This window comes from Macaca fascicularis, chromosome 5, assembly GCF_037993035.2.
Source record: "Macaca fascicularis isolate 582-1 chromosome 5, T2T-MFA8v1.1".
NCBI lineage: Eukaryota > Metazoa > Chordata > Mammalia > Primates > Cercopithecidae > Macaca > Macaca fascicularis.
The window spans coordinates 29,917,586-29,942,485 of NC_088379.1; the positions used below are offsets into that span (position 1 = coordinate 29,917,586).

At 41.9% G+C, this 24,900-nt stretch overlaps 2 protein-coding genes across 19 annotated transcripts in view; one reads left to right on the plus strand and one right to left on the minus strand.

Moving 5' to 3' along the window:
- Positions 1–590: 590 nt before the first annotated feature.
- LOC135970894 (uncharacterized) lies at positions 591–2,386 on the minus strand. The gene is made up of 2 exons (XM_065544850.2): positions 2,280–2,386; positions 591–1,907 (listed from the first exon to the last, which is right to left on the minus strand). The coding sequence occupies exon 2, from the start codon at positions 1,836–1,838 to the stop codon at positions 1,284–1,286; it is 555 nt and encodes a 184-aa protein (XP_065400922.1). The 5' UTR covers positions 1,839–1,907; positions 2,280–2,386; the 3' UTR covers positions 591–1,283.
- A 1,974-nt stretch (positions 2,387–4,360) lies between these two features.
- The window catches only part of PCDH7 (protocadherin 7), a 427,911-nt gene continuing 407,371 nt past the window's right edge, over positions 4,361–24,900 (plus strand). For 17 of the 18 annotated variants that reach the window (XM_005554640.4, XM_005554641.4, XM_045392223.3 and 14 more), the window contains exon 1: positions 4,361–8,602. In XM_005554640.4, the coding sequence (XP_005554697.3) occupies positions 5,429–8,602 (3,174 nt within the window). In that variant the 5' untranslated portion in view covers positions 4,361–5,428. Of the gene's footprint in view, positions 8,603–14,712; positions 14,948–24,900 lie in introns of those variants that run through there. The other variant, XM_005554642.5, reaches the window with a different exon arrangement.

Here is a 24,900-nt window from a genome sequence, read left to right on the forward strand (position 1 = left end):
GAAGTATCAAATTTAGCGGAAGTGGTTAGAGAAATGGTTGATCATAAAGGCCTACAAAACACGTCTACAGATAGAAGACCCGTTTTAAAAAGATGAAAGGTCAATGGATTTAGAGATATCCGAGTGTCATTTCCTCTGTCTGTCCCTTGGTGGAGTTCTTGAGTTACTTTCTCCTTTTCTGTCAAACTGTTTTATATTTCTTTCCAGAACTGGCTATCATGTTTACTGTATTTAACCTTTTTCTCGCATTATTGTGAATACAGCGTCTATTATAAATGAAAGCCCCCCTGAGATCACATCGCCAGCATCTACCTTGTATTCTTAACCATAGACTTTTGTTGTAGTTACTTCTCTGTCTTTTCTTGAGGCTTGAACTACATCAGGGACCCCGAATGCTATTTTTCAGTTCATCCACTGAAATTCCTTAACGGCAAAACAGGTTTAAGCAAGCGAGGTTAGTAGGTTAAAAAAAAAAAAAAAAAAAAAAAAAACCAACAACAACAACAACAAAAAAAACAAAAAAACAATCAACCAAACAAAAAAACTGAATATTTTAAGTTTAGGGTAAGATATTTGGCATAGAAAATGAATGTTTTGTCGAGGTTTTATTGAATGCATATTAGAACGGGATGGCATTTATATTTTAATCAATTTCATTTTTTACATCTTGGCATCTTGGTTTCAAAGGGATATTTCCTTTTATTATTCTTTTTTAAAAAGCCACTAAAGAAAAAAACCAAATCTCCATTTCAACATTCCCTCAAACATTTTGCTTCCTACATACGATGATGTCTAATCACTCTGATCAATGAAAGCTTTAGGACACTAATCTCATTTTCTCTCTCCAGTTCTGGCCGCCAAAGCAGCAGCACCAGCAGCAGCAGCAGCCGGCTCTTTAATTTCTTGCAGCCGGTTACACTTTCGATCCCATTTCCTTCTGAACCCTTTCCTCTCAGGTTGAGAAGATAAACGCAGCCTGGGGACTGAGAAGCCGGGCGGGGTTAGTGGGTGGGAGCGAAGCCGGATATCACATTCCCTCGGTGAGGTCTGGTACAAGGGGGGATTAAGTCTCCTGGTTCCATTTAATGAAATTGCTGAGCACTTGTGACACTGGCTCTAAGACTGCGGAAATGGGGCGGGGGTGGGGGAAACAACTTCTCTCTTCCATTCATCCTCTGTGCCGGCGAGAGAAGAGTCAGTCCATAGACAGGGGGCGGAAGAGGACTGGGAGCTCCAGCCGCCGCAAGGGCGCCCCGAGGGCTCCTCTCACGTGCCCGGTACCCCTACCCCGCCCATTTCCTTTGCTTGCCCAGAACAGCGCTGCAGGGCAAAGCCGCCGCCACTTCTTTGCTCCTCTGGCAGAAAGGTCGGAGCCTGGGACTGATGGGGGTGGGAGCAAAGCCAGCAGGCTTCTTGGCCCCCGCAGTCTGTCCTCGCTGTTCTCCATGCAGCACACGTCGGACCCATTTCCCACGCTGGCTTGGCTCCGCCGCGAAGTTGGTAGGAATGAGAGTGAGGAGGGCGGGCTGGAGACTTCCTCCCGCTAGCAAAGAGGAAACCACTCCACTGTGAAGGACGCGCTGCAACTCCCTAGTCATCCGGGAAGAAATGTGCAGCGCGGTGAGGAAAAGCCGCCCACTCCTTCGCGGCCCCCTCAAGTGTGGTCCTGCAGAGTGCGCGCCAGAGCCGCTGGCAAATGTTTTGAAGATGCGGAGAGGCTTATTCAAGTTTATGGTCTGGAGAGGGAAGCGGGAGTGCACAACGTTTCTGCCTACGCGGCTGCCTGAAGTTTGCAAAATCTTAGTAAGGCGGTGAGGGGAGTGAGTGCACTGCACCATATTGCCGCGCACCCGAATGCACGGCGCAAGGCCGCGGAGTGGAGACGGCTTCTCCCATTTGGTTCGAACCTGGGAAAAAGGGGAACCAGGGTCAGAGGTTTGGAGTGAGGCAGGCGTTCCGATAAATCCGAGTTCTTGCCAAATGCAAGAGGGATTTGGCTTTACTGCCACTTAGCCAGCGCGGAGGCGCTGCGGAGCCCACTCCCGCCCCCTCCCCCGCCCCGCCCCCGGCTCGAGACTGCGGCGGTGCGCACTGAGCCTGCGCGCGGGGCTTTTCTCGCTGATGCGGCAGATACAGAGCTGAGAGGCTCGGGTGCTAGCCGCGGGAGGGTTAGCGGGAAGGCCGGGTTCCCTGCCCTGGCCTCGGAGGAGGAGCCACCACCCCCGGAGTGATGCTGCTTCCACAGACTGGAAAATACTCGCCAGCTCCCTGACACACACTTGCACATTTCCATCCTCCGCGCCTCTACGATCCTCTGTAGTGAGAGCTTGGAAATCTCTGCCGCCTCTCCCTCCTCATTCCTGTGCCTGCGCCCGCCCAAACAACCGCGCGCTGCATCTGCTCGTTGACTTTATTGGTGTTTGTCTTGTTTAAATCATTCTGCCTCCTCACCCAGGTCTCGTAAAGAATACCCACACTGGACAGATTTTTTTTTTTTTTTTTTTGTTTCGGCTTGAAATTTTTCTTCAAGGGGAGGACCTTAAATGCATATAGATACGTCAGGCGCACTGAAGTCTAACCAAATCCCAGCAGCAGCCCTTTCTGTCTTTTGAGATGGTAACAATTCTCCCCAAATACTTCCAGTCCCTCTCAATCCTCTTAATCCTAGCCGGGCCTCTTCGTTTACAGCCACTGAAATAAATGAGTAAATGGCTCAGTTCAGAAAACAACCAGACCTGAGATCTGATGAGGCCGGCTGCGGTGGTCGTGAATGAAAATTGTAGACGCCTTGCTTGGAGAAATAGGGACAATCAAGTGGCAGAAAGTCAAAAGGAGAGATGGAAAGCTGGGGACACTTTGGTACACAAAGTTACCATTAAAGTTTATTTCCCTTTTATCCAGATAGGTGACGCTACACTTTGCCAGTTTCTAAAGGCTGCAGGTTTCTGCTCAGAAAATAATATCGAGGTTTCCAACATGTTTATTCACCAGGCGCGCGCACACACGGTCTACCCCCATAAGCAAGCACGACGACAGGAATGTCAAGCATTTAAACAAAGACAGGCATCCTTCCCCCCCCTCCACCCACCGCCCCCCGCCCCCCCCCCCCCCGCAACCATCCAAAGTCTGAGCTCCCAAAAAAGGATCTTTCTCCCGCTCTCTGGAGTTTGATGTTCTCTCTTCACTACTGCAGCCCGTCACGGTTTTTCAGAACAGAGTGGCTTTCTGGGCTCTTGTGTGTTCCCCAAGACCCCGATAACCATGTCCTAACCAAGATGCTAAATCGCGAACCGGAGACACTTTCCGGGTGGAGGGGGTGGGGGGAGGACGTCGTCTGAGAGAGAGGGAGAAGGAGAAATCTATCCTGACACAGCTCGAAAAGCTCTCACGCGTGAACTGGGCATTAGTTAAGGGAGGAGGAAATTTACCAGCCCGAGGGAGGGAAAACAAGTCCCCCAGAGAAGAAGACGGAGGTACTCGCTGGGGGGCGTTGAGCTTTGGCTTAAAGAGGTCTGGCTGGGATTGGGCACACTTTGAGCGGCCCCTGGAGCTGAGGCTGGGCTTTCCCGAGCGCGGAGGCTGGCTGACGCTCCCTCCCGCCTCCTTACCCCGGGCCCTCCTCCCTCGCTCTCTCCCTGTGTGTAGTTTCGGCGGCTGGGCAGCTACTGCCGCCGCCGCTGCAGCAGCAGCGTCAGGGACAAGCCTGATCCGTGAGCGAGCGAGCTCCCAGCAGCAACCACCACTTTGGGCAACTTGCGGGTTTCCTGCTCGCGGGTAGCGAACGGGAGCTTCCTACTAGCGGTTCAGTGTCTCCGAGCCGCTGCAGCCTGAGTGGCGGCGGGAGCGCCCGCACCAGACTCTCCCAGACGCGAAAGGGACGAGAAAACTGCGGAATTCACCAGCCGTGCCAGGGCACTTCCGAGGCCACAAACGACTGGCACTTTTTCTCCCCTTGGCAAACTGGATTTTTTTTTTTTTTTTTAAAGCTACTTGGCAGCTGTCTCTGACTCCACCTCCCCTTCCACCCCCGCCCCAAAGCCTTTGGCTTTTCTTCGGAAATCCAGACAGAATTGGGCATCTTTGTTAATTGCCGTTGGGGACGCCCAGCCGTGCGCTTTCGCCGGCTAACGTCGCCTGTGCTCCGAGCCTGGTTTGCTCACCTTTGAACTGCAAAGGGATCAAGTTCAGCTCGAGTTCCCTGCATTGGGACTAAGAGGAAGGAGAGAGAGCGTGCAAGAGAGCGAGTGGGAGAGGGGGAAAGGGGAAAGGAGAGGAGGGAGGAGAGAGAGGAGGGAGGAGAGAGAAAGGGAGGGAGGGAGGGGAGGGATCGAGAGAGAGCGGGGAGAGAGAGAGAGAGGCTGCAATCTCCTCCCTGAATCGCGCACAGCGCTGCAGATCCCACTGCTCCGACATGCGGGCCGAATGCAGGTGAGAAAAGGCACGGACTCTGCGGCTGCGAACCCAAACTTGGGCACCGCACGGTGCGCACGGCTCAGCCTTCGCCCCCGCGGGCGAAAGGCTGCTGCGGTTTCAGGCGGCGGCTTCGTGACTAATGACCTTGCGCAGAGTTGTTAAGAAAAAAGAGAAACCCGCGCTCTCCGGGGTGAGAAGGGACTGACTCTCTGGGCGTCTCTGAAGATGGCTCGGGCTTCTCTTTGGCGCGCCGGGGGGACCCGGACGCGGACCGCGCTGTGACGCGAGTAGTCTCCACTGCACCGTGCCCGAAGCGACGTGCCGGGGGATTTTTCATTCTCTATCTGTTGACTGGCTCCCCCGCTGCCTGAGCAGAGTCGGAGTTGAGACTGGCTTGTTGCTGGCCCCAGCGCCTGGTGCAGGAAGCGACTCACGTTTGCCTGGGCGGCCGGAGTCGGAGCAGAGCCTGGGTTTGGAGTGAGTGTCTGGAACGTGAATTGGACTCAACTCGAGTAGCAGCAAAGACCGGCGGGCTGGCAGGCGGGGGAGGCTGCAAGCTCGTTCCCCACCTCTTCCCAGCCCCACTGCCCGTCTGCCGGAGCAGTTCTGGCCCCTTCCGACAGAGCGGGGACGAGAGCCGGGGATTCTCCGCCCGCTGCGGGAATGACTCTGGGTGGGGGGGCGCCGAACCCGCGGCGCGCAGTGTCCCGTGAACTGTGAGTACTGCGACTGAACGGCGGCCGGCAAGCGGGCGATTAGCACCCATTGCATGAATTATGAAACAATAACTTTCGGAAGAAGCAGGAGAAAAAAAAAAGCATCTATCGCTGCCCTCCCACCTGCATTCCCGGCCGACTCTCCACGCTGCTTTTGCCCCCTCCCTCCCCTCTCTCTCGCTCCTTCCTTTCCGGGAGAGGGGAGAGGACTGGGAGGAGGGCAAGCGGCCGGCCCCGGAGGAGGGGGGCGCCGAGGGGGCTGTGGTTAGAAGGAGCAGTAGCAGCAGCAGCAGGAGAAGATGCTGAGGATGCGGACCGCGGGATGGGCGCGCGGCTGGTGCTTGGGCTGTTGCCTCCTCCTGCCGCTCTCGCTCAGCCTGGCGGCCGCCAAGCAGCTCCTCCGGTACCGGCTGGCCGAGGAGGGCCCCGCCGACGTCCGCATCGGCAACGTGGCTTCAGACCTGGGCATCGTGACCGGATCGGGTGAGGTGACTTTCAGCCTGGAGTCCGGCTCCGAGTACCTGAAGATCGACAACCTTACGGGCGAGCTGAGCACGAGCGAGAGGCGCATCGACCGCGAGAAGCTGCCCCAGTGTCAGATGATCTTCGACGAGAACGAGTGCTTCCTGGACTTCGAGGTGTCGGTGATCGGGCCCTCGCAGAGCTGGGTAGACCTGTTTGAGGGTCGGGTCATCGTGCTCGACATCAACGACAACACGCCCACCTTCCCGTCGCCCGTGCTCACGCTCACGGTGGAGGAGAACCGGCCGGTGGGCACACTCTACCTGCTGCCCACCGCCACTGACCGCGACTTTGGCCGCAACGGCATCGAGCGCTACGAGCTGCTCCAGGAGCCCGGAGGCGGCGGCAGCGGCGGCGAGAGCCGGCGCGCCGGGGCGGCCGACAGCGCCCCCTATCCCGGGGGCGGCGGGAACGGCGCGAGCGGCGGCGGCTCGGGAGGCTCCAAGCGGCGGCTGGACGCATCAGAGGGCGGCGGCGGCACCAACCCCGGCGGCCGCAGCAGCGTGTTCGAGCTGCAGGTGGCGGACACCCCGGATGGCGAGAAGCAGCCGCAGCTGATCGTGAAGGGGGCGCTGGACCGCGAGCAGCGCGACTCCTACGAGCTGACCCTGCGGGTGCGCGACGGCGGCGACCCGCCTCGCTCCTCGCAGGCCATCCTACGGGTCCTCATCACCGACGTGAACGACAACAGCCCCCGCTTCGAGAAGAGCGTGTACGAGGCCGACTTAGCTGAGAACAGCGCCCCGGGGACCCCCATCCTGCAACTGCGCGCAGCTGACTTGGACGTGGGGGTCAATGGGCAGATCGAGTACGTGTTCGGGGCGGCCACCGAGTCGGTGAGGCGACTGCTGCGCCTTGACGAGACGTCCGGCTGGCTCAGCGTCCTGCACCGGATCGACCGCGAGGAGGTGAACCAGCTGCGCTTCACGGTCATGGCCCGCGACCGTGGGCAGCCCCCCAAGACCGACAAGGCCACCGTGGTCCTTAACATCAAAGACGAGAATGACAATGTGCCATCCATTGAAATCCGCAAGATTGGGCGCATCCCCCTCAAGGACGGGGTGGCCAACGTAGCCGAGGACGTTCTGGTCGACACCCCCATCGCTCTGGTGCAGGTGTCCGACCGAGACCAAGGCGAGAACGGGGTGGTCACCTGCACCGTGGTGGGCGACGTGCCCTTCCAGCTCAAGCCAGCCAGCGACACCGAGGGCGACCAGAACAAGAAAAAGTACTTTTTGCACACCTCGACCCCTCTGGACTATGAGACCACCCGGGAGTTCAACGTGGTCATCGTGGCGGTGGACTCAGGCAGCCCCAGCCTCTCGAGCAACAACTCCCTGATTGTGAAGGTGGGAGACACGAACGACAACCCGCCTGTGTTCGGCCAGTCGGTGGTGGAGGTTTACTTCCCTGAGAACAACATCCCGGGCGAGAGGGTGGCCACAGTGCTGGCGACAGACGCAGACAGCGGAAAGAACGCTGAGATCGCCTACTCGCTGGACTCCTCTGTGATGGGGATCTTTGCCATCGATCCCGATTCTGGGGACATCCTGGTCAATACGGTGCTGGACCGCGAGCAGACTGACAGGTATGAGTTTAAAGTTAACGCCAAAGACAAAGGCATCCCCGTGCTGCAGGGCAGCACTACAGTGATTGTGCAGGTGGCTGATAAGAATGACAATGACCCTAAGTTTATGCAGGACGTCTTCACCTTTTATGTGAAAGAAAACTTGCAGCCCAACAGCCCTGTGGGGATGGTCACCGTGATGGATGCTGACAAGGGGCGGAATGCAGAGATGAGTCTGTACATAGAGGAGAACAATAACATTTTTTCTATTGAAAATGACACGGGGACAATTTACTCCACAATGTCTTTTGACCGGGAACATCAGACCACATACACTTTCAGAGTCAAGGCTGTGGATGGGGGAGATCCTCCCAGGTCTGCCACAGCTACAGTTTCGCTTTTTGTGATGGATGAAAATGACAATGCTCCCATGGTTACCCTTCCCAAAAACATTTCCTACACTTTACTGCCACCTTCGAGTAATGTCAGGACAGTAGTAGCTACAGTGTTGGCAACAGACAGTGACGATGGCATCAATGCAGACCTGAACTACAGCATTGTGGGAGGGAATCCCTTCAAGCTGTTTGAAATTGATCCCACTAGTGGTGTGGTTTCCTTAGTGGGAAAACTCACCCAAAAGCATTATGGCTTGCACAGGTTGGTGGTGCAAGTGAATGACAGTGGGCAGCCTTCCCAGTCCACCACGACTCTGGTGCATGTGTTTGTCAATGAAAGTGTTTCTAATGCAACTGTGATTGACTCCCAGATAGCTAGAAGTTTGCACACCCCACTCACCCAGGATATAGCTGGCGACCCAAGCTATGAAATTAGCAAACAGAGACTCAGTATTGTCATTGGTGTGGTTGCTGGCATTATGACAGTGATTCTAATCATCTTAATTGTAGTGATGGCAAGGTACTGCAGGTCCAAAACTAAAAATGGCTATGAAGCTGGCAAAAAAGATCACGAAGACTTTTTTACACCCCAACAGCATGACAAATCTAAAAAGCCTAAAAAGGACAAGAAAAACAAAAAATCTAAGCAGCCTCTCTACAGCAGCATTGTCACTGTAGAGGCTTCTAAACCAAATGGACAGAGGTATGATAGTGTCAATGAGAAGCTGTCAGATAGCCCAAGCATGGGGCGATACAGATCTGTCAATGGTGGGCCTGGCAGTCCTGACCTGGCAAGGCATTACAAATCTAGTTCCCCATTGCCTACTGTTCAGCTTCATCCCCAGTCACCAACTGCAGGAAAAAAGCACCAGGCCGTACAAGATCTACCACCAGCTAACACATTTGTGGGAGCAGGAGACAACATTTCAATTGGATCAGATCACTGCTCTGAGTACAGCTGTCAAACCAATAACAAGTACAGCAAACAGGTAAGATGTATCCCAAATATATTTAAACATCCCTAGGAGGGTTAATAACTCTGAGACAGATTATCTTCTGTAAAGTTTTGTCTTCTCGTTTTTAAAGTTATTAAAATCTTAACAGTAGTAATTTAATGTTAATTTTTGCACCATTAATTTAGCAAAGGCCATCTACAAGAGGTATACCACTGTATTTTGCAAGTTAGAATTAAGGTTCACTGAACTGCTGAAGGAAGTATTCAGAGTAGGCAGTATTTTGTAGTTCTCTTTGCACTTGACATCCCTAATTCATACTACATTTTTTGTTTCCAGAATAAATATGTATGTATTACTTAGATGGTTAGTTTTCACCTGAAATTATTTTTCTTTTATGGCAACTAAGTGGATAATTGCATCCAGAGAAAAAGTTTCTAAAGTTACTACTGGTGTCTATGCAAATTGGATACCATAAAAGTTTTAGCTATGTTATTTACAATGTAGGATTTTACAGATAAATAGATGCTGAATCATGCAGACGTAGTACTAAGTCTGAGATATTGAAATACTGACTACTTTGATGAAAATGCTGGTTTAAAAATATTTACTGATATGCAAATGTCATGCCAAACACCACTTTCAATCTTTTATATCTATAATAATCAATACATTTAGTATTCGATAATGATATGCAGTCACCATTTGCATACTTCCTCTTTGGTATTAAAAGTTTGCAAACAAAAATACATCGCATGAGCCATTTATTATTTAAGCCACGTAATGAAAGTATTCATGATTGATGTACTGTCTGCAAGACTATTTTGGCATGCATTATGATATATTGAGAATGTAAAGATTATGTGGAATATTTGACATAATTGTTTCTCAGTGAAATGTAGAAACAGTAAAAAAACATATATTCTGAGGTGGAACTTAAGCAAAACTGAAATTTATTTTTGAAAGTTTTCCTTGTGTGATATACAATCCTCAGAAAGTTTACTTTGTATACCCACCAAAGTTTGCCACACATAAATAAGATCTTTTGGAAAGGGCTGTGTCTCATGGTACAGCAACCTCAGCTAATAAAACATTATGTATTTCTTACTGTCAGAACCCATCTCAAGAAACACAGTTATGACTGTCAATCTAATTTCTATTAAATATGCTTTGCATGTGGAATGTGGAATCTGAGAAGAACTGAGGCAAAGGAAAAAGTTATTTTATAGCCTCATTGAAGATGGTACAGAAAGAGATATTAATCCTTTATTGCTTTCATGACTACTGAAATTAGTTTTTTAAATAAATATTTTCTATATATAGTACTTTACTATAGCTATTCAGATAAGGAGAAACAGTCTGAATAAGCTTTTATATCTAATAACAAATGCAATCCAAGAAAACACCAGTTCGAACTACATTTGCATTAAATGGCTTTTGAAAATATGTCCTTTGGTGTATATGAATTTGAATTATTTATTTATTTTAAACCAACATTTAACATAGTGGAGTGTTTATATCTGTTGTATTATTGTGTTACATGGAGTTAGAAGCTGATTTTTGTATTGTTTTGGTGCTTTTATCAGTTTTGTAAACAAGGAAGATTCTAGCTAAAATGGTAGCACATTTTACAGATTACTTATAAACACCCCAAAATAAATTGAGATTTGTAGACATTTCTCTAGAAAATAGTTAATACGTAATGCAAAGCAGTGTGAAGAGCTCTGTCTGCAGAATGTTTACCTCTCGGTTCTTATCTTAATGGTACTTCTGTCCTGTGGCTGGATAGCATTTGCATTCTGAATTGTGTAATCTTATGCTTTTGAGTGGACATATCAAGTGACACTTTTACCGATATTTTATGCAAACAGTTCATATGTTCTGTGCTGTCACTTAAGCTTCATTTGGCTCATCAGATGAGGTTAGCTCTATGTTCTTGAATATTTAAAACAGCTAATATCAAGACTGTTGGCATCCTATTTAAAAGGCAAAGTGATATGCTTATAAATAAACCAATATATGGTGTTAGCCTCTTAACTGAGGAAAGCAGTCCATATTCCAAAAGAGAAAACCTTCAAAGCAATTGGAATGAATCACACAGTTTGCCAAAAGTGACTTTGGAAAACTTTTCTGTCATTAGGTATTCAGAAGAAGAATACACTTTTAATCACAAGTAAATAGCTGACCTAAAATGAAATAAAGGCAAATGAAACACATTCCCCTTAATGTAATTAGTAATAGTAATGGATATGCTTCATCTTCTCAATATTGCTGTCAGGGTCAAGGGATCCATTTACAAAGTTACATTCCGTTTTGACATCTGACATAAATAGAATCCTTTTTGTTCTGCTTTTTGTTTGTGCCATAAGTAGATAATTTCCTATTTTTATTTTTAAAATATATGCACTTTAATTTTTACGGAACTACCAAAATATATTTTCTTTGATTAAACCTGATTTAATCAAAGAAAAAAAAAGAATACAAGGTTTCGCAGTAATTTCCTTCTTTTGATAAATGGATTTATCTAAGGTAAAATTAGACCATTGTATTCTTTCAATTCCATATAGCAGGGTCTAATTTAAAAATTGAGATTTCATTTTACATAAAGCCTTCGTTTTATTTATAGTTTTCCTGAATTGCCTTATTGCAGTTCTTTATTTGTGAAAAAATTCAAGTGATGTTTCTTAAGAGTGTTATCTTTATGAAAATTAGACATTTTAAAGTGTTGTACCTAAGTCCTGTTGTTTTCATTATAATAGGTTAAACAGCTTTGTAGAAATAGAAGTTTGAAAATAATACTCTCCCTTAACCTCTTACTTTTTGTTTTGTTTACATAGACTTGAGAGGCATTCAAATCAAGCTTCTATAGTTACTCTTTGGCAGACTCTAGGAGATGTGTGTGGTAGAGCTGCTGGAATTATTTCCGAAATTCACGCTTTAGAAAACTCACTGATGATGTAGCCCAAATTTTCATAGTTCATACCTTTGCATTTCCAACAAAAGCCTTTGCTCTCAACTAAATAATGTGTTTAGTTGAGCAAAATGTGGATCATTGACAGCATTACTGAGATTAAGTATCCACTTTTCTGTTTCATTCTTCCTTGGTAAACCTGGTCTTGGTGGTTGTTAAACTTTTGTGAACTAGAAGTACAAGTGTGCTTTTCATTCATAACGTAAAGGCAAATGCATTCTATTTTTCTGTTTAAGTCTTCGGTATTTTACTATGTGCTAAGCATTTTTCAATTTTCTTTTAAAATAATGTAATCCCCCCAAAGAGTAATAGTATGAAAAGTACAATTTTGCTTATTATTCTTGAATTCTATTGAGCTTATCCTTGATATGCTGTTATTTAGATAATGCACTTACAAGTAAAAATTTTATTGTATTTAGTAAATGGAAAGTAAGGTAATTTATTTTTGGCAAGAACTTAGCTTGAATAAACACCCATTTTAAAATCCATTTGCAGCTGATCCTGAAATACAAATAATTTACATTAACTTCAGTGACAGTTTCACAGTTTGTCTTCATAATGTTCTCTTTAATGATCAAATTATGTTCAATATATTCATTTTATACTTAGTGAAAAAATATGGGAGAACTTATCTTTTTAATTGCTTCAATTTTGGAAGCAAATGGTTGACTTGCTGTCATGTATTAAGCAATAAGAAAACTAAATGTCAATTCATTTATGTTTGTGTGTGTGGGTGTGTGTGTATGTATATATATACACACATATATATATATAGAGAGAGTATATATATATTCTTTAGTGGAAATGCATCTACATAGTGATGCCAACCATAGCTTCCAGTGCTCATTCTGTAAGCATAATTTTTACAATGTGTTTCTCCTGTCTATAACCAAGGATGTTTTCATAAGGCACAATGAATCTGCGTATGGTGAAATTTCTGTTACATTTGGCCTGATACCATAAGCAAAAGACTAATAGCTGATGGAAGTTAGGCTGTGTCTTTACTCATCTAGTAAAGCAACATTATCTGGATCTCTGGATGTCTATGAAATAAGGAAAATGTCATCCATTGATTTGATCAGCAATGAATTTGCCAATTTATATGGAAGTCCTCATGATTATTTGAACCTTATCCAAAACTTATCCTAAACCAATTAATGACTTAGCTATAAGAACACAAAATCCGTTTAAATACTTTAATAAATCATCTAGTACAATACATAGAGCAAAATCATTTTTTCTTATCTTTCTATCTTTGAGTAATTTCCTATCTCATATGTGGAAAAGCATGAACAAGGTTTATATCACAAACTACACACACAGACGTAAACACACGTATTCGTGCATACCATTTATAGCTGTATTAGTCTTATTTAGTCATGATGTTTATAGATTAATATGTGAAAATATCTAACTTAAACATACACAATGTTGAAATAAAATATACTATAATCAACATTTTAATGACTGTACCTAAAATCACTAGCATCATCACATTTTAGAATTACAAGGTGTTAAACAGTCCCCTCATTTTAATAGAAGAGGAGACTGAGGCCCAGCGTGAAACAGTGACTTGATTGGGATTACAAAATTATCAGGGATATAATGTGCACTAGAGTCCAAGTCATGGAATGTAGTGTCCAGTATTCTTATTTATCTGATCATACCACCTTTGGGGGAAAAAAACCTGAATTTCGGTAACTTTCAATTGCAGTAGAAATCTGTTGAAATTTACTTACTTATTTATGACTATATATTTGGCTATGAAGATTGACATCTTTACAATAGACTATAATTCTGCTTTAGGCTCCAGTTCTTCTGTGTAAAATTATCTAGGAAAATATAATTCAAAATTTACAGAATTTTAAAATAAGTTAATAATTCTTTTCCCTCATATAGGATTGTAATTGATAACATAGAGTCAAGCATCTTAACATGGTTAAGAACGTATATTCTGTTGACAGAATTTTAAATATTAGCACAACAGTGATAACAGACATAAGTTCCTTCCTAGCATTTAGTATATTTCAGTAAAAATTCACTTAAATAGAAAAGAATTAAAACATTCTACACATTATGTATGAAATATTTTATGCATTCTAATTGTGATAATCTTTTACCTTTTCCATCAATATTGATAATTACTTTTGGCTTCTGGGCTTGTTCGCATTTTATCAACTTTGCACATACATTTTCTTTTAGTAGCATCCTTAACACACAGTCATGCACGAATGTTTTCTCTTAATTTGTTTTCTAGCAAGTTTTTAGAAGAATAATCCATTTTGTTAGTTTTCAATTGGATTGCTTCCTTGGTAGGCAGTTAGCCAATCTAGTGTACTAGATTCTAAATTTGCACAGTGACAAAATATAAATTATTGAATCTATTAATTTTAAACATAAAATCTGAACTATTTTTAAAACTAAATATCGTGTGTGACAAAGACATTACTTCATCTTAGCAATCTACTCCATCAGACATTTTAACATCTTTTCTTTCCTGGGAGGGTGTGGTGGTGGAGGCTATGTAGGAGATTTAGTATAATTATATACAGTATTTTAAATATATATATATATAACCAATTTTGTTTAAAATAGTTATGTATAAGGAGTATATAATTGATTTCTAGACTATGGCAAAGTTTCCCATTCATTTATTTACTATGACTCTAAAGAAATAGTAAGAGCTGTTCCCATACATCTAGAGTAAGCTTTGCTTTTCTTATTTTTAAAAAACCCTTAGAATCTTTTCTAAAGCAGTGACTCTTTTGCGGTACATTACACAGTGCTTTATTTAGCATTAGTGTTGTGGGAAAAATCACATTCTAAGAAGAATTTAGCTGAAACCACTAAAACTAATCTTAATTATCACTTCTGGTGAATTAATGTTTTAAAGGCGGAATAAAGGTTTAGCTTCAGGAATGTAGTGATGTTTGTATTGAACTCTAATGCTGTGTACAAACAAAAAGCTATTAAAGCTCCCAAATAGGATTCCTCTGACAAGTTAACTTCCCCCACCCCCAATCGTGTTTATTATTTACAAACACAAAATTGGCATTAAAGTTTTTCTCTGCTCCTCAATCTCTACTATAGCTTTCCAATTGGGCATAAGACATTGGGGAAAATTTCTTTATCGATTTTTTTTTACCTGCATAAATCTTTATTTTCCTTCTTTCAGATGCGTCTACATCCATACATTACTGTGTTTGGCTGAATTCCACTCTAATATGATGCTCCATTATGCACCATACTGTGATGACCTTTCTACTCCGAAACCTGCTGGAGCCTGCCCTTGGCCGTGGGGTGTCAGCCAATCACTGCTTGTTCCACTTGTTGTACATTTTATGTTTGAGTCTTTTTCTTTTTCATATGCGGAAAAATAGTATGAAAATAAAAAAAAATGTATGAAATAGTAGTAATGCAGAAATGTGCTACTAATGGATGTCTGAGTCACCAGGAATTCCATTCTTAAAGAGGCGGTTAGTACCTATTAGACTTAATAGTGACGTCTTAAAAAAATCCAAAAACATATTGCAACAATAAGTTTGAGACTTTGTGTGACCAAAGGGAAATTCACTCTCTCATATCTTTGTCTTTAATACATTAAACACTGATTTTGAATAAAAATCTAAATTGATCAATATTTTTATGTGCCATGTAATCACAGGCCAGTCAGATAGTTCTGTTAGGGTGAAGGATAATATATTTTGCTCATTCTGTGCATGTATTTTTAAATGCTGTTTTGTGTGTTTGTGTGTGTTTCCATATATATATATGTATATATGCTAGAACTTTGAGCAATATTTATAAAATATTATCTGTAAAGCAAGTTTGAGAAACTAATTTTTTATATTTATAATGAGCACGGATTGACTTTTTTCTTAATCTTGAAATAGTGACCAAAATATTTATATCATTTTTGAATTTATTTTTTAATTCCTTAAGAAAATTCAGAACTTTTCAGTTTGATTTGCTAAAGTCACTGTAGTCACATTCGGAAGGAATATGTGGCTTTCTCTTCTTTATGGACTATATTCATCAGAAGTCCATATTTATTAAACATCCTGTTTGATGTCAGATAACATAAACTCAAGCAGCTTCAAAGAGTTCAACATGTTGCATATTGTTGAGAGAGTAAGTGACTGAATTTTAGTTGTATAAGCAATATTATAGGTAGGTCAGGGAGTCATCTGCATGACCCCTCTATATCTTTATGTTTATATGTTTATGTCTTTATTTGTTATGTCATATGTGTTTATGAGCCTAGAAAATAAGTGTTCCATATATAACATTTAATAATTTTATAATACATACTATGCTGTCTGCCCTATTAGAATTTTCCATAAATTTTGGAAGCAAGAATGCCAAATTCTCAAGATCTTTTGGTGAATCACTCTCAATATAAGAGCTGTTTAAGACAAATAAATAAATAAATATTGGAAGGACATTGGAAGTGATAGGAAATGCACTATAACCCCTGTGAATCTCTAATGTATACCTGAGGATTTTTGTTTCATAAGCTGTGTATTTAATCTCGCAAAAGGGGACTTTTCAGAAACATCATTGCAAGTACAGTAAGATTTCTGTATAAAACTTAATTATCCTTAACCTCCCATTTTGTTTTGAACACAAGGACTAGTGTGAAAGGAACCTGTACCAATGTCTGCTTCTTGAAAATGCTTGTTTTCCTCATTCCAAGTAGTAAACGTCAGTAGACATACTTCAAATGTAAATCCTGTAACAAGTCACATCAACTGAAAAACAAATTACAGAAAAAAAAAAGTCTAGAATTTTGGGTTAATTTAATGTGCAATCACATAGAAGTGATATTTATGAATACCTTCACAAAGAAGAACATTGTAGGTTAGCATTTTCTAAATAGGTTGCAACACACTCTTGAAGTATGAATCAGTTTATTGAGTCTCTACCACAATTAGAAAAGTACAAAATAAAATAGAAAAATACAGAGTACATCACCCATAGTAGCAGTAAATATTGTCTTGTGCAATTTTTGTTTCAGTTGTGTTTGTGTGGAGGTGTGTGTTTCTGTTCTTGGTTGTTAGGTTACGAATCTGTCTTATTGTGGAAGCATTTGAAAATGTTTGAGAACCAGCACTCTAGACTGGGGTAGGAAGTTATGGCTATTTACTATTATGATTGGAAAAACATAGTAAATCAAAGCAGGAAAAAAAATAATGCTAACACTCCCAAGGATTTTAGTGTACTATTAAGCTGAATCAGAATGATCAACAGCATGCTGATTACAGCAACATTTATCAACAGCAGAAAGCTTTTGAGAAGTTTATTATCATTCCTCTACTCTTCTTGTGATTAAAAAAAATCTTTGAACACATGCCATTGGTTTATTGAACAGATACAGACTCCCAGTCCCCCTTCCCAGTCCCTTAACATGCCCAGCGCCTCCCCAGTTACCCCTCACCCAGTTGTTGCTATCAAACTCAGGTGTCTAGGTCAGTAAGTCTCCTTTGTAATTACTGGAACGTACCATTTACGGAGGTGCCTGTGGACAGTGGACAGATGAAGACAGAGCAAACCACATATTATCCTATATATTTTAGCATGTGGATATTTTATTTTAAACTAGAAGACAATAGTTAATTCTCCATTTCAAAATCTGAGAAGGAATATGAGATGCTAGAGATTGGTCTATTTTAGAGTAGTTCATCCTTTGGATAACGTTTCTTTGATCTATCAGTACCGGTCCTGGTATTAAAAGAATAATAAGATAGAGTCTTTGGCCTCAGGGAATTAATGTATTATAAAGATGATAACAGGGCAGAAAAAGAATAGTTTATTTTATTTAGAAATTTTATTTTTTTAAGAGACAAGTGTCTCATTATGTTGCCCAGGTTGGATTCGAACCCCTGGCCTCAGGGGATCCTTCTGCCTCAGCCTCCAAGTAGCTGGGAGTACAGGTGTCCACCACGACAGCAGGCAGAAAAATAAGAGTTTATATTTGTATCATGCCTCTTATGTTTCAAAACATTGAATGCGTGTTTGCTTACTTGTGCCTCAGAACAAGCTGTGAGGAAGACCACCAGTATTCTGAGGTAAGGATACTGAAATAATGAACAGCTTTTTCACGACTCTGATGGAACTAGCTAGCTTAATAACCTTATAAAGTCTATGAAAAAATATTCGGTCATAATTCAAGAATACCAAAAACATTTGAGGGAAGTTTTGAAATGTATGTTTTGGAATATGGAAGAATTCCTTAAAACAGGTCCAGTTTTTCAAACTTTTTGAGTCACAAACTGTACTTCATACTACTAAAAAAAAACCCTTGCTGGTATAATTTGGAGATCCAATTTTCGACTGAACTTATAAACTACAGCCACATATGTGATTAAAAAACAAAACCCTCAAGAATTAGGCAAATTACTTTATAACTCTAACTTTATTTATTTATTTTTTTTATTTTATTTATTTATTTTTTTTGAGACGGAGTCTCGCTCTGTCGCCCAGGCTGGAGTGCAGTGGCGCAATCTCGGCTCACTGCAAGCTCCGCCTCCCGGGTTCACGCCATTCTCCTGCCTCAGCCTCCCGAGTAGCTGGGACTACAGGCGCCCGCCCCTGCGCCCGGCTAATTTTTTCTATTTTTAGTAGAGACGGGGTTTCACCATGGTCTCGATCTCCTGACCTTGTGATCCGCCCACCTCGGCCTCCCAAAGTGCTGGGATTACAGGAGTGAGCCACCACGCCCGGCCCTCTAACTTTATTTTTTAGGTTATCTTAAAAGAAAACCTACCAAAGTCTTTTGGGAGCAATTCCACAGTTGGAAATATCTCTCTGGGAATAATTTTCTATCTGCAACTTTGCAAAACACTTTTCTTTGATGTGCCTGATTTTTTTAATCCATTCATTTTCAAGAAAATGTATTAATCTTCTGTATCTTTTTTTTTTTTTTTTTTTTTTTTTGAGATGGAGTCTGGCTCCGTGGCTAAGGCTGGAGTGGAGCAGCACAGCCTCAGCTTAATTTAACCTCTGCCCCCCAGGTTCAAGCGATTCTCCTGCCTCAAACTCCCTAGTAGCTGGGATTACAGGTGCTTGCCACCATGCCTGGCTAATTTTTTGTATTTTTAGTAGAAATGGGGTTTCACCATTTTGGTCAGGCTGGTCTCGAACTCCTGACCTCAAGTGATCAACTCACCTCAGCATCCCAAAGTGCTGGGATTACAGACGTGACCCACCACGCCTGGCCATGATTTTCTATATCTTTAGTACACACCGCAAAGCTTTGGAGTGAAGATACAGCAACAACTAGAGTAAGTTCCCTGTCTTCGTACATAGGACAATTAAGAAATAATATATATGAGGCAAGGGAGACATGAAGCTCAGAGGGACTGCCGTCAAGTTTTTTCTTGCCATCACAGTATTTCCAGTGTCCAGTAGAGTGCTGGGCTTAGAGGAGGCACTCATAAATGTTTGTTGAACAAATAAACAAAGGGCCTGGGCTTTGTTGCTAGGTAGCCTGCAGATCCATCCACATTGGGTTGTTGAAATATGGTGTGGCTATTTTATATCAGGCTCTGAGAGCCTCATCGTTGCTGTTTTCTGCCCCAGCTGGGTGGGTGTCTCCAACATGAAAGTCTACCTGCTGTGTTGGCCGGAGTCCCTGCCTTCCTTGTGTGGTGTGTGACCCTTGTTTCCGTAGCACATGGGCAATTCTCTGATCTCCCCACTTCCCTTCTCCTTGGTGGTGTAAGCACGGAAGCCTTAGACAAGCTAAACTAAAGCAAATGTTTGAGGCAAGTAAGAGAAACACTGGTCGTGCAGTACACTTTGACATTTTGAGGGGGTACGAAGAACAACCACAAAAACATACAGATTTTTAGCATTTTTCTGAATATCATTATCTGGAGAAGATATAGATACATGTGCACACAAACACACGCACGAATCTCTGTTTTCGTCAGCTGATATGTTCCTGCAGATATTATTCAGTCTAATGTCAGGCAGTCTTTTTTTTTTTTTTTTTTTTTTGAGACGGAGTCTCGCTCCGTCGCCCAGGCTAGAGGGCAGTGGCGCGATCTCAGCTCACTGCAAGCTCCGCCTCCCGGATTTACGCCATTCTCCTGCCTCAGCCTCCCGAGTAGCTGGGACTTACAGGCGCCCGCCACCTCGCCCGGCTAGTTTTTTGTATTTTTTAGTAGAGACGGGGTTTCACCGTGTTAGCCAGGATGGTCTGGATCTCCTGACCTCGTGATCTGCCCGTCTCGGCCTCCCAAAGTGCTGGGATTACGGGCTTGAGCCACCGCGCCCGGCCAAGCAGTCATGTTTAAAGGTGAGGTGCGGCATATCTTGGTTTACTAAGCAAAGAGGAATATGCTGTATCTTGAGAGCAATGGGCAGTGATTTGAGAGCAGAGGGATGCCTTGCAACTGAAAGTCACTTCTAAGCAGCCCAGAATATTCGAAGGACTCCTCTTTTAAAGTGTAAACGACCATAAGTGATCTCTGAAGGAGTTTGCTTCAGCCTTTAGCTCGCCAGGGTGTAAGCTGCTCTAAGTGGATAACTAGGTCAGTCACTCACAAAGATCAATAGTCCTTAAGAAACGGGAATTTTGATTGGGGCCTTGAGGAAAGATGGGTAACCTTGAGTAGCTTAGAAGACTGAGACTGTGTTAAGGTGTTTTGAATTCTAGTGAGGAGTTGGGGAGGTAGGGTGAGATTATATCAGAGAAGGATGTTCAAGCCTGACAAAAGCAAATGTTTGTAGCCTGGAATTTTGGACCAGGGCCTTGGTGACCATAAGGATGCCAGTAAACATCATGAAATATGATTGCAAGATTAATGTGAAGAAGTAGGAAACCTTCACTTCCTTCCATTTAGACCAAGTGGCTTGTTTGGGTTTGGTTTTTGTTTTCAGACGAGAATATCTAGTCTAACTGCTTTGTCTCCATTCATTTTCTGCTCATACTTATGGGAGAAAGAGGGGAACAAAGAAGAAAAAGGGGAAAAAGAAAGTAGAAAAACTGCATGGCACCATACCTGCCTCCTCTCTACTGTTGTATTAGACAAGTGTAGTAAAAAATAGTTGCCACTTTTTGACACATTATTGCCACGCCGTGGTTTCTTACCCTGACTTAACTGGAGGAAGCTGAGACTTACAGAGGGTAATGAAGGCCTGTTTTTCACTGTTAGAGGAAACTTGAAAAAATACAAACGACAAAAATCTGTGGAATATTTAGAGCAGAGCAAATGTAAAGGGCTCTCCTACCCCATACTGGTTGGATGGACTAAGTATTTCAATAATTTGAGAGATAATAGATTTCATTTATATAAATATATAATAGATAATATATTTCATTTATAAAAATATGTAAAAATTATATAAATATATTTCATTCAACAATAAAGAGTAAATGGAATTAAAACTATTTTTAATAAAAAAATCGGGATGAACTCATAATTCTCATAATGTGGTGTGGGGCTATGTTAACCAAGTGTAATAGACGTGTGATTTTTATCTGACAAAAATGTCATTTTAAATGCAAGTTTTGCATGCCCCATTCTTAGAAATTCAGTTCTAGGAAGTCTGTTCTATAGCCTAGAAACCTGAGTTTTTAACACCAACCCCTCTTCTCCACTCTGATTGCAAAATGTAAGCTATGCTAGTGAAATTTGGAGTTAGAGCTTTTGAAATTCTTACCACTTTCTTACTGATTTAGTCCTCAAAGGTCTCTGGAAACATAGAAAACTAAAGCTGGATGAGGGAATCTAAATCTGCCTTCTAGCCCCAGCTCAGTCACTGATTGGCTGGTGTGACCTTGTGAAGTCCCCTTCAAGTCTTGAAGTCTCTGGAAACTCCTCTTCTGTCACTTTAGATTATAACTCCTGCTCTGATTACATGACAGAGTTTATGGGAGTCATATAAACCATTAGCAACTTTTTGAAGCAGGAAAGCAACTGAAGAGAATATTTCTAATTATCTATGAATTTCTCTAACCTCTTTTTCAGCTGCATTTACACTTTTGGGGGCATTTTCAATATATTATATTTAAAATATAGTCTGGTTGCAGTGGCTCACACCTGTAATTTCAACACTTTGAGAGGCAAAGGTGAGAGGATCGCTTGAACCCAGGAGGTTGAGGCTGCAGTGACCGCATTCACGCTGCTGCACTCCAGCCTGGGTAGCAGAGGGAGATCCTGTCTCAAAAAATATATATGTATACATATGTGTGTGTGTGTGTGTAGGTGTTACACTTATCACTTGTTTGATCTTGTGATACCTTCTTATCCTAGTGACTGTCTTCAAAGTTACACTAATTTCAGATCAAGGTTCTTCAACTGGGTGTGGGCTTCCACATATACCAATAGGCACTGGGTATAGTGAGAATGACTTTCAGTGCTATTGATATGTCCCTGGTAAAGATGGAGAGGTAAAGCTTTGTGTCATAAACTAGGTAGTATAGGAAACACTCACAATAATTTGATAACATTCCTTTTTACAGTTAAAAAAATTCCAGGTTAGTAGAGAGTCTGAGTCTCCTCAGGATATTATAACAAAAATACCCCAGACCGGGTGTGTTAAACAACAGAAGTTAATTTTCTCTTGGTTTTGGAGGTTAGAAGTCTCAGGTCAAGGTGCCGGCAAATTCTGATGAGGTCTTTCTTACTGGCTGTAGGTCTCTGCCTTCTCTTTGCATCCTCAGGTGACCCTTCCTCTGTGCCTGAGTGGAGAGAGAAAGCTCTGGTGTCTCTTCCTCTTTATATAAGAACACTAGTCCTGTCAGATGAGAGCCCTAACTTTATGAGCCCATTTAACCTTAATTTTCTCCATAAAGGCCCTATCTCCAAGTACAGTCACATTGGGGATTACATTACATAATTTAGTCCGTAATGGAATCTATTTTTGTTCTGAGCAGAAACACGTTGGACTGGACCATTGTTTCTTCATGAGCTTGTCATTATTACACACAACCTGTCCATTTCTGGGACAGTATACTTCCCATTTTAAAGGAAACTTGCCTTGCCTTGATGAGCTCCAAAAACCAACTTATCGATGTGTTCTTAAACTGAAAAAAAAAAAAGGTACAATTGCTATTGCTTTTGTGAAAAATATATGAATCTATACCACATTTGCATGGGCATCAAATTTAAAATACATCGTTTAGCTTACTATATCTAACTTATTAGGCACATCACTGACTGTTGCCTGTAATGTTAAGCTTTCATGGAGATTTCTGACATTACATAACATCTCAGTTTTTAAAAATTCTGCTAACCAATAAGTGCATGAAGGTATATTAATTAATGTGAAATCAACATTTACATGAAACAGTCTAAAAACTGTTTCACAAGTTTAACAGTTCTTTTTAATGGCAATGTTCATATTTAGTCTTAAAATTTTAGTGCATTTTCAGCATTAAAATGAAAAGCAATAGGAATTAAGTGGAGAGGGAGTCAGTTGAAACAGAAACGCAGACTTAATAATTCCTCTTATGAAAGCGCAATCTCAGTGGATTTTCACGCACAGTAGCATAATTGGTCTGACATAGATCCAGTGGGTCTGATTTCTCATGGCGTATGGAAACTGCCAGGCATGTAACTGAGGCTGGTACCATGCTCTGAGTGACTCTTCACTATTATTATGTATACATGCAATACACGTTTTATAATGAAACCAATCCATGAACAAATTAAAACTTATGCTTTTGTTCCCTTTGTACTTTACAATGTTTAAAATAAAATAAAAAATTCCCATGATAAAATTAATAATGAATAACCTAAAACTATATATATATATATATATATATATATATATATATATATATATATATATGTATGTATATGTGTGTCCAGTGTGCTGTAGGAGTGCCAAATTTGTGAGGGTAATGCAGGATAAACTCATCAAAGTCTGGAAGGGGAATTTTAGTCTTCTCTTTCTTTTGGTCAGCATTTCTAGGCAACAAAATATAACAGGGAGTAGACTTTTTCTAAGAAGTATCTTTCTAAGCTTCTAGAGCTAATTTTACATTTGACCCTCTACAATTAATATTAGAAACTTTAACAGTTCCCTTGTTCAGGGAAATGGCAGTAATGATGGTATAAACAAATATATATTTTTTAATTGCATCTAAATCTGTTTCAGTGTATTTCACTGTTGAACACAAGGATCAATTTCATATACAGAGATGGCATTTCTGTTGGATTTAGGAACAATGCATGGTAATGTCTGGATTTTTCCAAAACTAATGCTTATACTGTTAGTTCAAGGGCATTACAATTTACTTTGTTACTAAAACTTGATGTTTTCTTTAATGTTTTACCTTCAATAAGGAATGTATGCATGTGAATATGTATTTATATATAGTGGACATATTCATATGCATATATACATATGCATACATGAAACACACACAAAGAGGTAACGCGGTTGACATTTCAGAAAGAAAATAGTGAATCACTACTATATGCCAGTTACGGTTAAGGTCTATTCCAGGCACTGGAGAAAAAGTAATAAATGAAACAGGAACAAGTTTCTTCCTTCATGGAGTTTCGGTTTTAGTGTAATAATATGTAAATAGTATATAAATGATATATAAGTACATGAATAGCTAAACTTACATTGCACACTATATTTTAGGCACGGGTCAACATATTTTACATATATTAACTCATTAAATAGTGATAACAACGATAAAGTAACACCTATAATTATCTTCATTTTGTAGCTGTCAAAGCAATGTGCAGCAGCGTTCACTAACTTGCTCATGGTCACACAATTTGTAAAATGATAAAACTGAGGTTTAGGTACGGACAGTTGGGCTGCAGAGGCCACTCTGTCCACCACTGTGCATATGTGAAGTAGAGGAAATACATCTATTTTACAACAAACTAATTCTGTGAGAATGGAATTGGATTCTCTTGCTTCTCTTCCCTTCAGTGATATTCCAACCTTGCTATTTTAGTATCTTGTACTATGTTTTTAAAATTAGGTCACTCAGTCCAATTTCTTAAAAAAATAGTTTCACCTTAAACCTTACCTTATGCAAAACAAAAGATGGGAAGATGCATATTAGACCAGTTCTATCCTGTGCTTTTGATAAACACTTCATAAAATATTTTTTCTTTTTCATTATTTTATTTCAATATTCTTCCATTCACTCATTGTGTATATAGTTTGTTATTTATATCATTAGTGCAGGTAGGAAAATATATTTTCATTATTTTTGTTGATTGCGAATTGATTCAGGATAGGAAAATGTCTTTTTTTTTTCTTTTTTTTTTTTTCTTGAGATGGAGTCTCGCTCTGCCGCCAGGCTGGAATGCAGTGGCACAATCTTGGCTCACTGCAACCTCCTCCTCCTGGGTCAAGTGATTCTCCTGCCTCAGCCTCCTGA